This window comes from Tympanuchus pallidicinctus, unplaced genomic scaffold (assembly GCF_026119805.1).
Source record: "Tympanuchus pallidicinctus isolate F22 unplaced genomic scaffold, pur_lepc_1.0 scaffold7, whole genome shotgun sequence".
Lineage (NCBI taxonomy): Eukaryota > Metazoa > Chordata > Aves > Galliformes > Phasianidae > Tympanuchus > Tympanuchus pallidicinctus.
The window spans coordinates 22,414,717-22,429,820 of NW_026294791.1; the positions used below are offsets into that span (position 1 = coordinate 22,414,717).

A 15,104-nucleotide genomic window follows, 5' to 3' on the forward strand; every position below is an offset into this window, starting at 1 on the left:
TAGCAAAGCTATTTTATACAGCATAGTTTAAATATAAAGAAAAGATGTACAAGAAGACTATATAATATATCTCTATAAAAATTAAATAGGCATTCTTATCATCCTCTTGAAATATGCAATAGCTAAATTTTAATTATGCAGTAGCAGTAGTTAAAATCCATATAATTTTTACATTTCACCTAACTAATGTTCCCATGTGTTCTGCAGTATGAGTAAGTACTACAAATATTCCATGCTTAGTGTAGGAAATACTACAAAAAAAAAAAAAATCATGTGCAAAGGTTAGCTATACAGATTCAAACTGTGACAAAACTGTCTTATGATACAGGCTCAGAATACATGATGGGTGTTATCAAATAGCGTTTTAGACAACATTTTTGTCAGAAACTCAGGTTCTTCTTTCTAATATGATAACAGGTCCTGCTTGAGTTACAAAAAAATACTGTAGAAAAGCTTCACATGACACGTCTCAGCAATAAGTTGCCTGGTTGTCTACAGTAAATGGGATTACTCACTAGCAACAAAACTATGACCTGGTATGAATGCATGCAACTTTGCTTGCCACTTATTTACACCACCTAAGGATTTGTAATTTATAACACATGTACAATTTGCTTGCAGTGGCTAGAATTCATGAGGGCTGAGTTCCCTATTGCCAGATGGTAAAGTCTGGTCGCACACCCTGGAAATCATTGACAGTGAAGGACCGTGATCGTCTCCTAAGAGTGGGACGACCAGGATTTCTCCCCTTAACCAAATTCAAATAAAGATCAGATCTTAGGAAGCGTGGATAGCTGTCTTGCTCCATCAGCCTGTAGACTGTGTTTTGTGCTGCATCAAAGGTGGTAATGATGGGCCGCTCAATATTCTGACTTGTAACTTCTTTGGTTTTAAAGTCCAAATTCACCTGGAGAATGAGGAAAAGTGTACTTATTTAACGTGCATTAACACAATTCTTTCGTTGTCCGTAGCAAAGATATTGTATATTGGTGAAAGAGTTTTCTGATAAAAAGGACTTTCAATCCTGTATATTACACAAGATTAATGCCATAGAATTAGAGTATTCCTTTTCAGTTATGGCTGCCAGAAAGTCTACATAAATGTGTCACTGGTACACTGAAGAACTGATAAAATATCAGTTAAGATACAACCAACACATTTTGATCTGGTAGTATCTGATTAAAAGTAACTCACTATCAGCAATCTTGGAATAGTTGCTGCTGCCGAGTTTTGCATCACCAGCCTAAGGCTGAACTCCTTCCTTTTTCATTTAAGAGACAAGTAGAACTTTGTCTCCTTAGAATGCAGTAGTGTATATTAAAGATTTCTAGATGCTGTATGGGGTTTTAATGGCAGGAGGGTGAAAAAATTCTAAGAATTAAAATATTAAAATAATTTTAGTGAGTTTCTGGAGGCTTTAGAGATGTGGAAAGCACATCAAAATGATCATTTATTCCATGCACTGGTGCATTCTTCCTGGGAAGATCTCACACAGAAATCATAGAATCACAGAGTCATAGAATGGCTTGGGTTGGAAGAGACCTCAAGGATCACCAAGCTCCAACTCCTCTGCTGCAGGCAGGACGACCAGCCACCATATCCAATACTAGATCAGGCTGCCCAGGGCCCCATCATTAGGTTACTCTTGGTCAAAGTATGACTTCCATGCTCTGTCCCCTCCCCTGCTTTTTTCCTGCTCACCCTTTTGTTTGTCAGTCTCAAGGCATGACAATATCAGGGCTCAATGTCCTACCATAATTGCTCACAGATTATTTAGCAATGATAAGTTCCGGCTCAAATAATTAGAGAATCTTAGAATGGTTCGGGTTGGAAGGGAGCTTAAAGATCATCCAGTTCCAACACCCTGCCATGAGCATGGCTGCCAACCACTAGACCAAATTATGAGTTTTTCTTTTTAAGTAAGGTCCACCCACTGAGATGCTGCAGGAGAAGGAGTGAAAAAGACTGTAAGTTTTGAAAGTGGCACTAGTAAGCCAGGCCTCTGTCAAAAGTGGATCTGAATGTTATACATAGTCTGTGAGAATTACGGGTGGAGATTGCATCATTTTGTAATCCTTCTCTTAAAATAAGAATTACACTTATTTCACCTTTGTTACAGGGAAGTAGCTGTTGGAGTTTAACTTCTGCTCTTCTAGCAAGTTTAAAAAAAAATACAAGGGAAAGGGAGAATTGGCAAGTGCCATATTCCTGTTCAACCTTGACAGAATTAGAGGAAAATGTAAGTCCAGAATACCTACTGAGGAGGCTGAGCTTGATTTCAGTAAGAGCTCATCATCTCCTTCCCAAGTAGGCAAAAAGAAAAAAAAATATAAAGTGTTCTTTTTGCTCATTTACAGTATGATTCCTTCATAACGCATTTCAGAAAAATGAAGAATTGTAAATATTAAGACTTTTTGCACTACTATAGTAATAAAAAAAGCCCTTCGTGTTAATTAGTATTGACATAGCAACTTGTTTTTATCTGTGTGCTGTCAGTAACATAGCAAGAACGCTCAGCCAGAGCTTTGAGGATGGAGAACATTAATCATGAAAAATCTTTGCTTAGAACATTATCATTATCATTTAAGGAATATGTTTAATTTAGTAAATTCTTCTAGCCTCTTTCAGTCTTTTGGCTTATTTAAAACAAAAGCTTCTGGGTCTGTAATCATTTGACAAATAGTTTAAGAGAATGGGAGAATTATTCTGTTGTTCTGGAAGCAGCATTGACTACAGACAGATAATACTTCTTCAAAAATGCTAGCTGATATGTTTCATGGCAGCATTAACATTTATCATTGCTATTTTTCACTAAATTAACTGTGTGTATATATATATGTATATGTGCATATATATCCTGGCTTTGTAGACCGACAGGAATCTTTGATTCCCGTGATCTAATATTCAAACTCAGAGTTGTATACTTAGAAGAGCAATAAGCAGTGGGTTTTGTAAGGAGCTTGGAGATGAATAAACTAAGCAATTACTTCCAGGCTTCCTTCCAAAGCTTTGACATGTAAGACACAGTCTCCTTAAGTCAGTGACAGCACAATTAATGGTTGTTACTGTTTCTGGACACACTTCTTAAAAGCAGATTTCATCAGATGCAGTTGTGGAAAACACTGTGTACGCTGAAGAATGTTTTTACTGTACCTCTTTTGGAGCATCTTTCCGTATGAATGTTTCATAAATGGTCTTAGCTTTTGGGAAAAGTTCGTTTGGAGTTTTACTCTTCTTGTAATCCTCACAAGCTATCCAGAACTCAATGTTCTCCTCACTGAACTCCGTTTTCAGAAATCTTGTGAAGGCATCCAATCCATCTACAGAAGGGAATATTGAATTGTGTTAAATGAATATATATATATATATATATATCCTTATCAGACAGTTAATATCTTCAGGCAGTCTAAGCAAAGTCACAAAACGGGTTGTGCTCCCTTTAAATTACATTGCATCACAGATCATTATTTTAAATTGCATAAAGGCTTTAAAATAAGTGCATGCTGTAACTCCCATGACAGAATTCTCATTATTGATTACCAAGACCTTAAGAATGTATAAATGGAAGCAATCAAATCATCTGTATGTATCTGGAAGTGATGGAATTTGCTAAATATCAGATTGAATTAGGTTAACCCAAATGCAATGAGAATGTCTGCCCACTGCAGCTGGATTATATGTGTGTCCCTCCAGAATGGAAGGACGATGACATATGTGCATTTGATATCTATGTAAGCAATGGGCCATTTCAAATAATGGCCATCTTGGATCCTATTACTGTTTTAGGAACAAACTGCACCAAAGCTGACAAATTCTTTTCTTAGGTCCATTGAACATGTTTTCATTTTTAAGATTTTGGTCTTGCAGTCAGGAATATTTGAACAAAATTCAAATGAAAGTGATGTAATAAATCTTTGTCATAGCCATCATGAAGAGTCAGTTCTTTGGCCAAATGTTGCCTCCTATAGCTCTTATTATTTGTAAAGCAAATGATTGTTGCCTTGGTACACTTTGTATATTCAGTGCTGAATCAATCATTGATTCTCAAGAGTTTAGAACCACTGAGATTGTGGCTCTGGATGGATTTATCTGTATGAAAGGGAGTACTAAGGATGTGGGCCAGAAATGCTGCTCCTAAGCTAGAGACTTGATATCCCCAAACTTTTTAGATCTTCTGTAGTCCATTTAAATATCTCTTATTTTCCCAGAGTTAACAGAAGACTAAAATAATCTAGCTCCAATGTAACAATGAACATTTAAACCAACATTTAAAGGATGACTTGGCTAAACTTTTTATATGAAAATCAATACATTCCACTAAGAGCAATGTTTCCAGAATGATCAGTTCACTCAAGTTCTGGTCTTCAAGCAAAGTCCCAATGCCAGTAAGTTGTTGACTAAGTTCAGAATGAAACTTGCAGACAATATACAAAGATACAGTATTATTTTCACGCAAACTCAGACTTTTTTTTGCTATTTTTATCTTGGATAAAAAATTTGCTATTCTATCTTGGATTAGAACTGAGAAGCATTTTCTCTCAAGTTCTCCTCTACTATAAGCTTATTTCAATATTATCTCTATGTCACACATGGCTAGTTATCCCTAATAGAAAAATAATGGCTATAAAACGTTTAAGAACAAAGAGGCTGTCACTTCATGAAAGATGAACTAAGAATACTGATGATAATACAAAAAAAAATTAGCCTTTATTATACAAGCTGTATAATAAGACTGGACAGGAACAACGAGATACTTTTGGCAGAGGCCAAATGATGGATGAGACTGCCAGCAGATTTCTAGCCATTTTTTAAGATTGCCATTTGGGATTTCTGTGGTAATACAGCAGTTAGCTCATCTGAACATAGCTCTTCTTTTTGACAATACTGAAAAATGTAGTCTAGAAAAGATAAGATAGCCTTCTGCTAATGTGAGTGAATGATGTTCTAAATAATTGATGAGCATGCCACTATTATAATGGATTTTTCCAAGAGTCTGATTAGAATTCATACAGCAGAAAAGCATTTTATTCATTACAGAACAATTTAATTACCTTTGGCTGCCTTTTACTAGTTACTGCAGAAACTCTTCACTTCCTATCACTTTGTCCAATAAAATACCAAGCTTAGAAGTTATTTTCAACTACTTTCAGTAGATGACAGCATGCTGTAGCCTAAGCACATGAGCAGAGCAGGAACACATGCTGCTATAAATGACCCAACGTACCTAATTTAGGTAACTGACAGATCTATTTAAGTGCACAACTGCGTTTTGTAATTTTCCATCAATTTTCCACCAGCACAGTCTTCAGGAAGAGAAGAAAAGAGTACTAACCTTTTTGGGAAAGCAGTTTGTCAAAAGATTCGCCCCATTTCATTGCTTCTTCAGGAGACACACTGCTTAAGAAACAAAATATGGTTTTGTGGAGCTGTGCATGCTGTGCATTCATCAAGTTATTTTGATATGCTATCAATTGCTATTATTGCTCTGGGCCATTTCACAAAGTGGTAAGATTCTGTTGCCTTAGGAGCTCTATTACAGACTTCAGAAATGTAGAGTGAAACTTTTTTTGACTCTTTCTGAAGAGTTGCCTTTTTTTTTTTTTTTACCTTTAAAAAATAAAAGAGATTTTTTCTTCTAATGTTTATGTTGTGCTTCTGTGAGGAATCTTTGAGGAAATAGAGGTGATGCAGTATGGCAAAACTCACAAGGGAAGCAGGTCAGTCACCTGGTTAGTTAGTAAAAATACTCTTGCAGAGATGTGGTTCTGAGGCTGCATTACCACAGCCTATTTGTGATGAAGTACGGGAAGTTCAATAGGCTGTAGACGAAGCTGCAGTGGTATGGTTTAGCTGATAGTTTTCTAGGGTATAAGCACTTACAGTCTGGTTTGTTCACCACAAACATGTTTAAATGTCACGTTATTCTGAGGTGCTGCACTCAATTCACAAAACTCCACATATTCTTCATCATCTGTGCCAAGTTAGATGTATTTCTCAATTATTTCCAATATTCTGTCTTAGAGAAATATACAGGTTGGAAAAAAATATTCATATTCTTCCAAATAAAAATTTCTTTGTTTTTGTGCTGTATCGGTTATCCCTATACATACACATACAGGAATTGGCACAAGGCTGGCATTAACTTTACCATGCTAGGACTATGCCTTAGTTCTAAGTCTGAAGAACGAGTATTAACATTTAGAACCATTTTCATTTGGTGACATAGCATTGCACTCTGAGAGTGGGAATGTCCTCATTTAAGCAGCTTGTCCAGGGTTAGTTGATAGTGGAGCTGAGAACCAGAAGAACTTGTTCTGCATTGAACACTTTTGGAAAAGATGCCTCTTTCCTGCCCCAGGCTCACATTTTTCTGCTGCCTGATTTACATAGCTTGGGTTCCTTTGGCATAATCTGCAGTCACATGAATTTTAGACGAAGGGAAATTCCAATGACTATGAGAGGGAATTTAAGCCAGTAATGCTCTCAGTTTTGTATAAAAAGTAAAAGGAGGATTTTTATTTTATACTTTTACAGGTGTCATGTGTCTCCTAGCTGAAGTCATTGCTTATAGGAATGAAATTCTTAGCTAGGGAGAGACAAACAGTTCTCAAGGCGTACAAATAATGGAGAACTGAAATGTGAAAAATGAACGTAGGCCAATAAAGCAGGGGAATTCTGGATTCAGGGAAAGCGAGACCTCACTCCCTCACAGAGTTTTTAATTATGGGAAGTACAAAGAGTGCAGTTCTCTGAACTGTGTGTGCTTGTACATCTGGGAATAATGGGTTACTACAGCCACAGAAATGAATTTGGTAATGGTGAAAGATAAACCCTGGCAGCTTCAGAGCACATACACAGTCCAGTAGTGCACAGAATGCTGGAGAAGTTCTTTGCTGGAAGCTCCTAGTGTGATTTCTTCATTTTCTTTCAGAAAGAAGCAGCTTCACAGATCCCTAAGACATTGCCATACCAGGGAGTGCTGCTGTAACAAAGAGAAACCAGAACCTGGGTGTGAAATACCCAGCAGTACTCAGCCACCTAAATAAGAATGAGCACTGAAAAGGTGTCATCTGCCTACAGGTGGCATGGAGCCTGTACTTTCTCCTTTTAGGTACAATCTTAGCACAGTTTTACGTGTCTGGAACTGAGGAACTGAAAAAGGTTGTTTGCAACACTCCTTTATCTTTGTTCATAGCTTCAAGATCTTTCAAGTGAACTGTAGAACCACTGAATTAAGCAGAGCAGCGCAACAAAGAAAGTTGGGGGGAGTAGGGGGGAAGAGAGGTTGAGGGAAGCAATGAAATCCTCCCCTGGGAGTATGGAGAGGAAAGTCTTTCAGATCATGAGTACTGCTATCATTTGGATAGCCACGATATTTGTTTACACATATGAGACAGCATTCTGGTCAAAGCAGTAGATGTTGGCCCCTAAAGCAGTAATTGCTTGAACAACATTAACAAGACTTAAAAATGAGACAGGAATCTCTGAAGTGGTCTGCAGTGGACAGAAAGGAGCTACTAATTTATTAGGCCTTGGAGTTGCAGTACTTCTGCAGTACTTTTCACTCAAGACCTGTCAGTGTAATTCTTTGTGTATCTCTGAGATTCTGGTGTCCTGGTGAGGTCAAGAACTAAGTTGTCACTGAATTTAACAAAAATAGTATTTCACTCTACATCTTTATGGGAAGTAGTGTCATAGGGACAATATTACAGCAGTGTTTAAACATCAGTATTTGAATTTGGGAGACAAGACAGTGTTTTGTCAGTACTGCAATTATCAAGGAACTATATATCCAGTATTTGAGATGCATCCAGAATTCTTTGGAAAATCTGTTTTCTCAGGAGCTATATGATTTCCTTCTAAACAGTAATTTTTAACCTCCATTTCTGAGAAAATGCTTGCTAGAGACAACAAGTGGACTAAGAAAAATGCTGTTGGCATGAGTAAAGATTTTCATATATATGCACATGTGGGCTATAATCTGCTCTTAGTGGTGTGAAAACACTACTGGTGAGTTCTTTTGTTCTATGCCAGATAATTCTATACTATTTGTATGCTTGAGTTAGATAGCCAACTTTAAATGAAACAGATTTTGAAAGTATTACTCTCTGCCAAGTCTGAATGCACACACGCATACACAGGAAATGTTCTGGGTCACATTGAAACTTCCTAGAAGAAATCCCTATCATCTCTGCCTTTTATAATGCCTACCTTGATGCTTTTGTCAAGTTTGTCGGTTTACCAAGATGTTCAGCTTCGTGTAATTCCGATTTCTGCAGGAGAAGGCTCAGTCTGTTTCTCTTCTGCTTTGCTCTACAACAGAGTTCAAGTAGCTTTTAAATCAACTTTGTTAAAAGGTTTTTTCCAGGCATTTCTTTGACTAATGTCTCTGCCTCTGCACAACAGGTCCACAAAGGTTCACTTACACTAGTATTTCTAACACTTCTCCTGTTTATATTATTCACATTAATGAATTTCTTTTTCAGATATTAACATGAATTGCATATGAAGCACTAGCAAACAGAAGTGGGAATCTTTTCTTTTTCAATGCTTTTTCCATGAATTTTGAAGGAGAAGGGTGAAATTTCATATTAGGAACATGAGCACAGTTCAAGAGCACGTGAAACAGTTGGTTCAGCATCTTCTACTTTTAATGTTCTGCAAAGAAAAAAGGAAGCAGTGCTTTCCTCACACTTACAGTCTTTACAAAGAATATTTTCCAGATCATACTTAGGGTTTAGAAAGCATTTTTCAGAGCTTTGTGAAGCCTGCCTTTCTTATTTACTTATTTTATTTATTTTTTTTTGTACCTAAAAACTATTTCCTTGATGAATGAATATTTCATGTCTACAATTCCCAGGCTTGCAGTTCACCAATTTTCACACACACTGGTCAAAACGAGAAAGATCTGCGCCCTAAATTCACACCCACGAGCTATGTTGGAAGAATCCTCTGAGTAAACAACACTCAAACTGTCAGCATGACCTTAAAACTTACCCGGGCTTGCTTGCTTTATTTGGCTCTTCTTTAACTGTTGATTTCATGACTTTGTAATAGGATTTATCCTTCGAAGCAGAAATGTTCAGTTGAGGGAACAAAAGAAGTGGGTTCTCCATCTTCTAACAAAGTGTCCCAATTTTACAGAACGCTTCTCTAAGTTCCTTACAGCGGTTTCATCTCTATTCGCGGTGCATTCAGCAAGGCGTGTTCTCGGGCTGGGTTCCCCCAATTGGCTGTAGAACAGTTTCCAGAGCAGGTTGTGGGAAGGAGGAGGTTTGCCACCTTAGCTGTCAGTGCAGCTGCAGGCACGCAGGACTTTAAGTAGAGTTCTGCTTTTACAGTCGTCATTTAAGGAAGTGAGATTGCAACTTTGCAAAATGGCCGCTGCTCTTACGGACAAACGCAGCTTTTAGCAGAGCGACTCCTGGTTCTGTGCTCGTGGCACTCCACGTCCTAGAATAATTAGGAGATGCCACCATCTTCTCCCAAAAGCGTGTAAAAAGTGCGTATAGCTCCTCTAAAATGAACTTCAGTGAGAATCACTTTGTAGTACAAAATGGATAACGTTACCCCTAAGCTCCTAGAAGAACTTCCAGCTGACCTTAAATTGCCTTCTGCAATCTCGGATGCCATATGCTGAACACAGTTAGCTCTACCTACAACATGCTAACTGGAATCTCACCATTTCTGAGGCTACAAGAGCCTGATGACGCAGTAGTTGATAAAATATTTCTGTAAGCAGAAATTTGGTATTTTGCACCATTTTTCAAAAGTATTGAACACCTACTTCTAGTTTCAACCTTGTCCACTTACAGCTTCTCATTTATCTTTTGTATCTATGGCTTTATTTTCACTTACAGTCCCCCAGCCTGGATAAAAACTCAATACACAAACACACACACACACACAGAGTGATTTCTTCTCATTTTGATACTGAATAACCAAAAATTTCTTACTCCAATTTGCATAACCTAAATGTGGTAATTTCTTAGGCTAATTGTCACAAATTAGCTCTTAATGTACAAGCTCGTTCTTGGTTAAATTTCTCATTCTAGTAGAATTTGTGTTGGAGATGCCACAGGAATAATAAATTTACCAAAGAAACCACTGTTAGTTGAACAAGAGGTTGGAAAAGAGCAACTGGCATGATGGTCCCAGAGAAAGTCTCCTTGCTATAGCTAAGTGATACTGCAGTTCATTGAGTCTCCCTCTTCTTAACACCAGTGACTCACTCTGATAATTCAGATAAGATACCTGGCCTTAAGGAGAAGGCATGACCTCAACCCCTTCCCACAGTGTTGGCTAGTTCTGTGCACTCACTGACATTCTGCTGAGTTCAGGTCCTACCACGGCCCCTTTCTTGTGACTGCAGGGCTGAGGTGGAGGGGAAGTACTCAGAGTCCAAGGAATTAAAAAAAATTTTGCTGCTACTCCAAATTCCTGGAATATAACATCTCCCTCTCTATATGCATATACTGATTTTTAATTTTTTTATTTTTTTGAAAAAGGAACAGATAAAAAGTACTCCATGTTACCTCTGTGACACACATTTTAAAATCAGACTGAATGGAAAATCTTCAGTGCAAAACTGCTTTTTGTAACCTGAGCACTTTTGAGAAGAAGGGCTATGGTTTTAAACATTTTCAGTTTCAGAGTAGGCTTATGTATCATATCCTGCCTATTGAAATTTCTTTAACCATAGCTTTCTTTAATAATATATTCCGCCTTTTACCAGTAAGTAAAAAATAAACAAAGAATGCATTATTTTATTTCACTGCTCCTTAACAGAGATGGTCATATGAAATCTTTGTTTTCAGCTTTTACAGCTCTGTAATGCTAAGTGCTGATCTGTCAGTGCATGCCTGAAAGCCTTGTCCAGTCCAATCTTACACGTTTCCAAAAGCAAACGATGTTTCTTGAAATAAGACTGTACCATAGTGTGAAAGTGGTATCAGTCCAAATGCAGCATCTCCTGAGAATTCAGTTGGACATTTTGAAAGAAAATACAGAATCACTACAATCAATCTTTCTCTTTTTTTAAAATTTTTCCATTTAAAGAAAGCTAATATTAAACCCTGTCCCTGAAGTAGCCAAATGACATTAAAGTCAGCCTGTGTTTTGTCAGCGATGGTGCTGGTGCTAATAAGCATCTCTGTTTTGCACTGCAGGCTGCAGTTGTTATAGCAACGGTATTAATGACCCTGTAAATGCTTCTGGGATGGTTTATATACTGCCAGATGATGAGCTAGAAAAGCGAGTAGGTTATTTTAAGCCAGAAAAAACAGACCCAGAATATGATGTTGATGACATGACTTCAGCCTAAAAAGCTCTGAAGAAATTCAGGCTGAGAACTGATGTCTTAATTAGCAACCATTTTTCTGACCTCTGAAATATATTTGCAAAGCTTTCACAGATAATTGAATAGAATATGCATTTTCAGAAGTACCTTTACTTGACACAAACAGCAAAATTGACTAGATCACAAAGTGCAAGATGGGAAGCACTGATCTCTTTGGGCCTATTCCTCAGCTGAAATGTCTCTGCACAGACTGCTGTCAGGGTTTGGTAGGGATCCAGCTCAGCTTGTGATTAAGTCACGCTTGAGTTAGGTAGAACTTAGAACTGCTCTCTGTGAGAGAAATATTGACTGATAGCATTAGCTATAGAGACTTTGTATTATACACTGGATATATAATTTTTTTTTTTTTTTGTAAAGGTGAGCTCTGAATAATTCAGATTTTCATGTTAGCTGAAAACAAGTGAAGTCCTAACTGAGGTCAGCTGAGCACTGGGAGCTAGAGCACAACCAGAAGTGCTTCTTTCTAAGCGACATCTTTCTTCAAACATATTTTATTGCTGGCCTGGCATGTGTAAACCTTGCCACTTTCACATCCATGCTTGTGTTCCAGTATTGCCCAGGCTTCTCCAAAACCAAGTTCTGCCATCGTTCTTACTCAATCTTCTTCCACCAGCTGTATGCCCTCTGTGGGGTTAGGTTTATTTTCTGCTGAAGGGAAGTGATACCCATCTCTATGCCAAGAAAAAAAAAAAACAACAATGTCCTTACGGTCCTGTAAAGAGTAAGCACAGCACAGATCTTCTCTGAAGGGCCGTGAAAACGTGCTTCCACATTTCTCCTTATTGCTATGGTATTTAAAGAATGGAAAATGAAAAGTACATGTTTTGGATGAATTAATATTTGAAAAATAATTCTGCGACTCCTCTGAAACACTTCAACTTTTATCATGCATCAATATTTATTGACTACCTGTTATTGGAAACTGTAATTGGAACTACAATTTAATAACATTCTGATCTGATATATTGATATTTTGAACCAATACCAGAGGGAAAGAACTTCATTGTACGCCTCAAGTAGAGGAGCTTGCAGTTTGCTACTTCTGTGAATGTCTTCATTGGTGTGCCTAAAAGATTCATCACGATGTCGGAATTTGGCATGTGAGATACTTCCGAGTCAGTGGAAGAGAACCATTACATCTACACATAGTTCACATTGCAAAACCTCTTGCTGCTGCTGTTTAAAAGGAAGGAAACACAATTGCATTGCTGTAGATATGCATCACAAACACAAACACAATGCTTTGCACGTGTGCGAAAGGAGTGTCCAAAGAATTTCGTAAGGCATCTGCGATGAAAAATCAAACTCGGTGCTGGCTTGGGAACTCTGTCATTTCAGCACAACTTCTGCTGTGAAAAATGTTCTCATCTGCACTGTGCTAAATTTATTATTTCGTCTCTTGAAAGGTCAAAATAAGAAAGTGAGTCTGCAAAGTTCTCAGCAGCATTCATTTCCTGCCTGCCCCGTGGCTCTACGGCCTGCATCTCTGATTAGTTCTATTTACATAGTGCATACATCACTGTCACAATTAATCTGCAGGAAGCTGGTTTCCCAGCCGAACCGCTCCGTGTTTACAACTGGCTTTCCACAAGTGTATTGCAGTGACATCAGTGCTCATCAGACAATCGTGTTTTAATTCCAGAAGCGCTCACCTTGGACGCTCTTACACATTTTAAAGTGTTTTCTTCCTGCTGTGTATCCACAGGAAATGTCGAAGGCGGGAATGTACTCTAAATCCTGCCCAAAGTATCTGACCGGAATTAGGTATTACTTACAGAAACCCAGATGGATTCTTGATGTGACAACCTTCTTGTTTTTTATTGGCCCATACTAATGGTGCAAGTGATGGCATGTACTGGGCTGAGCATTTTCTGCTCCTTCTGTGCAAGATGCAGGAAAACAGAATGAAGAAACTATGGTTTAGTAACCTTCTGCCACAAAGCAGTGAGCCCTGGTCCACAGAACATAAATCATGAGATGAAATTCCCTACAGCAGACAAGGGAACAAAATCCTTTTTATCACACTTGAGCCCACTGTCAGTAAACTACTGTGTGGCTTAAGCACAGCCATCAGGTGTTAGAGGTTAGCACGGAGTCATAGAATGGTTGGAGTTGGAAGGAACCCTTGAAGGCCATCTGGTCTAACCCCTCTGCACTGAGCAGGGACATTCACAGCTTCATCAGTGCTCAGAGACCATCCAGCCTGACCTTGGCTGTCTGCAGGGACGGGGCCCCAACACCTCTCTGAGCAACCTGTGCCAGTGATTTATTGGAAAAACCTTCTTCCTTATAATCAATTTAAATCTCACTGCTTTCCCACTCAGATGATTTGGGGATATCTCCAAGATACCTGCAGCACAGGTGGAACTACTAGGCCAGGCATTGTCCGTAACACAGAACTAATGAGGCTGTGAGGAGCATTTCATATTTAAACAACAGAGAAGAGAGCTGCCACAGGGCTGGGAGAGCAGTCAAAATGGGTTCTGAAAATCATACCTTAGGTATTCAGAATGGAATGAGAAGGATGTCTAATTGCAAAGCCTCCCTTGATGGTTGCAGAGCTGCATTGTGTGCCCCATTTCTCAATATAAGTCCACACTGATACAGACACGCAGACTTTTGCTTATTTAAAGCATGGCTAAGATTTTTGCAATACAAATTGTTTCTTCTTCCTAAAAGTGCGCTGTTCTGATGTCTGATTTAGCTGATGGTGCTAGGGTTTAAAAAGTAATATAGTGAATTGCTCACAGTATGTCGTAGTTATGAACAACCACTCTTCACCTTGTACTCTAGCAGCTGTATGTACTTAATGGATTCCCCACTTCCACCCTTGCTGTTGTGTCCATGGCAAATTACCTTACCACCTGGGCATTGCCTAGCTTCTAGCTCCTGTTATGGTGTGCTTCGTTATTGTCATAACTTTTCTGAACGTTGATCACACCATCCTGTTAGTTCAAAATTAATTTCTAAGCCCAACTCCAATCTGGTCCTGCTTGATGGTCCTGTATTTCTGTTGTCTGAATTTCCCTGCCACATCTAGAAAAACTGTAATTGCAAAAGTAAGTTTTGCAAAGATTGCAAAGAATGCTTCCTCAAAATGGAGGACATGTGATACTTTCAGTATGCACAGCAGGAAGCAAGCTATTCCAGCCTCTCAGTTGAGGAAAAACAGGTGATCGTTTCTCAGTTTACTCTGTCAATTTGATAAACGTATTTAATAATTCTGCCATTTCTGGAGCCACCAAATCTAATAGAAATAATGTATCTGTTGCAAATTGGCCCAAATTGCCTGAGGATGAGAATTGTTAAGTCTAGAGCTCGTCTTTGTGGCATTTATGAAATAATTTCCATTCTAGTTCACAGTGGCTAAGCACTATTTTTGTAATTTGTAGCAAAGATCTGCAGACTGTTTTACTGCCTTTCCACGTGTGCCTTTCACATCCTAACTTTATACTCTGTCACTGAGGCTAAGTAAGGCTTGAATTTTTAACAACTTTGCCTTCTGATGACCAGATTATCCCCAAAAGAAAGGTGAGAACAGCTGTATGGTCTCAGTGCCCACGATGCCCCGCAGGGAAGGGGCAGGCAGTGTAACAGCCACAGCTGTCCCCGTGCTCCCTCTGTTGGAACAACTCTGCCATGTCCTTTCTCCTTCAGAAAATGGACCCCAACAACCCTGTGTGGGTAACAGTGGTTTTGTTTGAGTCCAATTGCCCTGAGTGCAGTGTGAACCTCTGTGTGGCAG

At 38.6% G+C, this 15,104-nt stretch overlaps 1 protein-coding gene across 2 annotated transcripts; it reads right to left on the reverse strand.

Moving 5' to 3' along the window:
- Nucleotides 1-213: 213 nt before the first annotated feature.
- On the reverse strand, nucleotides 214-9,331 carry RGS18 (regulator of G protein signaling 18). Of its 2 annotated transcripts, none has more exons than XM_052666489.1 (5): nucleotides 8,998-9,331; nucleotides 8,212-8,313; nucleotides 5,333-5,397; nucleotides 3,154-3,320; nucleotides 214-907 (listed from the first exon to the last, which is right to left on the reverse strand). In XM_052666489.1, exons 1-5 carry the CDS (start codon nucleotides 9,114-9,116, stop codon nucleotides 650-652), a joined length of 711 nt encoding a protein of 236 aa, XP_052522449.1. In that variant the 5' UTR covers nucleotides 9,117-9,331; the 3' UTR covers nucleotides 214-649. The 2 variants fall into 2 exon arrangements, with proteins under 2 accessions (XP_052522449.1, XP_052522450.1); XM_052666490.1 differs by having other exon boundaries at nucleotides 5,333-5,394; nucleotides 8,998-9,330.
- Nucleotides 9,332-15,104: the final 5,773 nt, after the last annotated feature.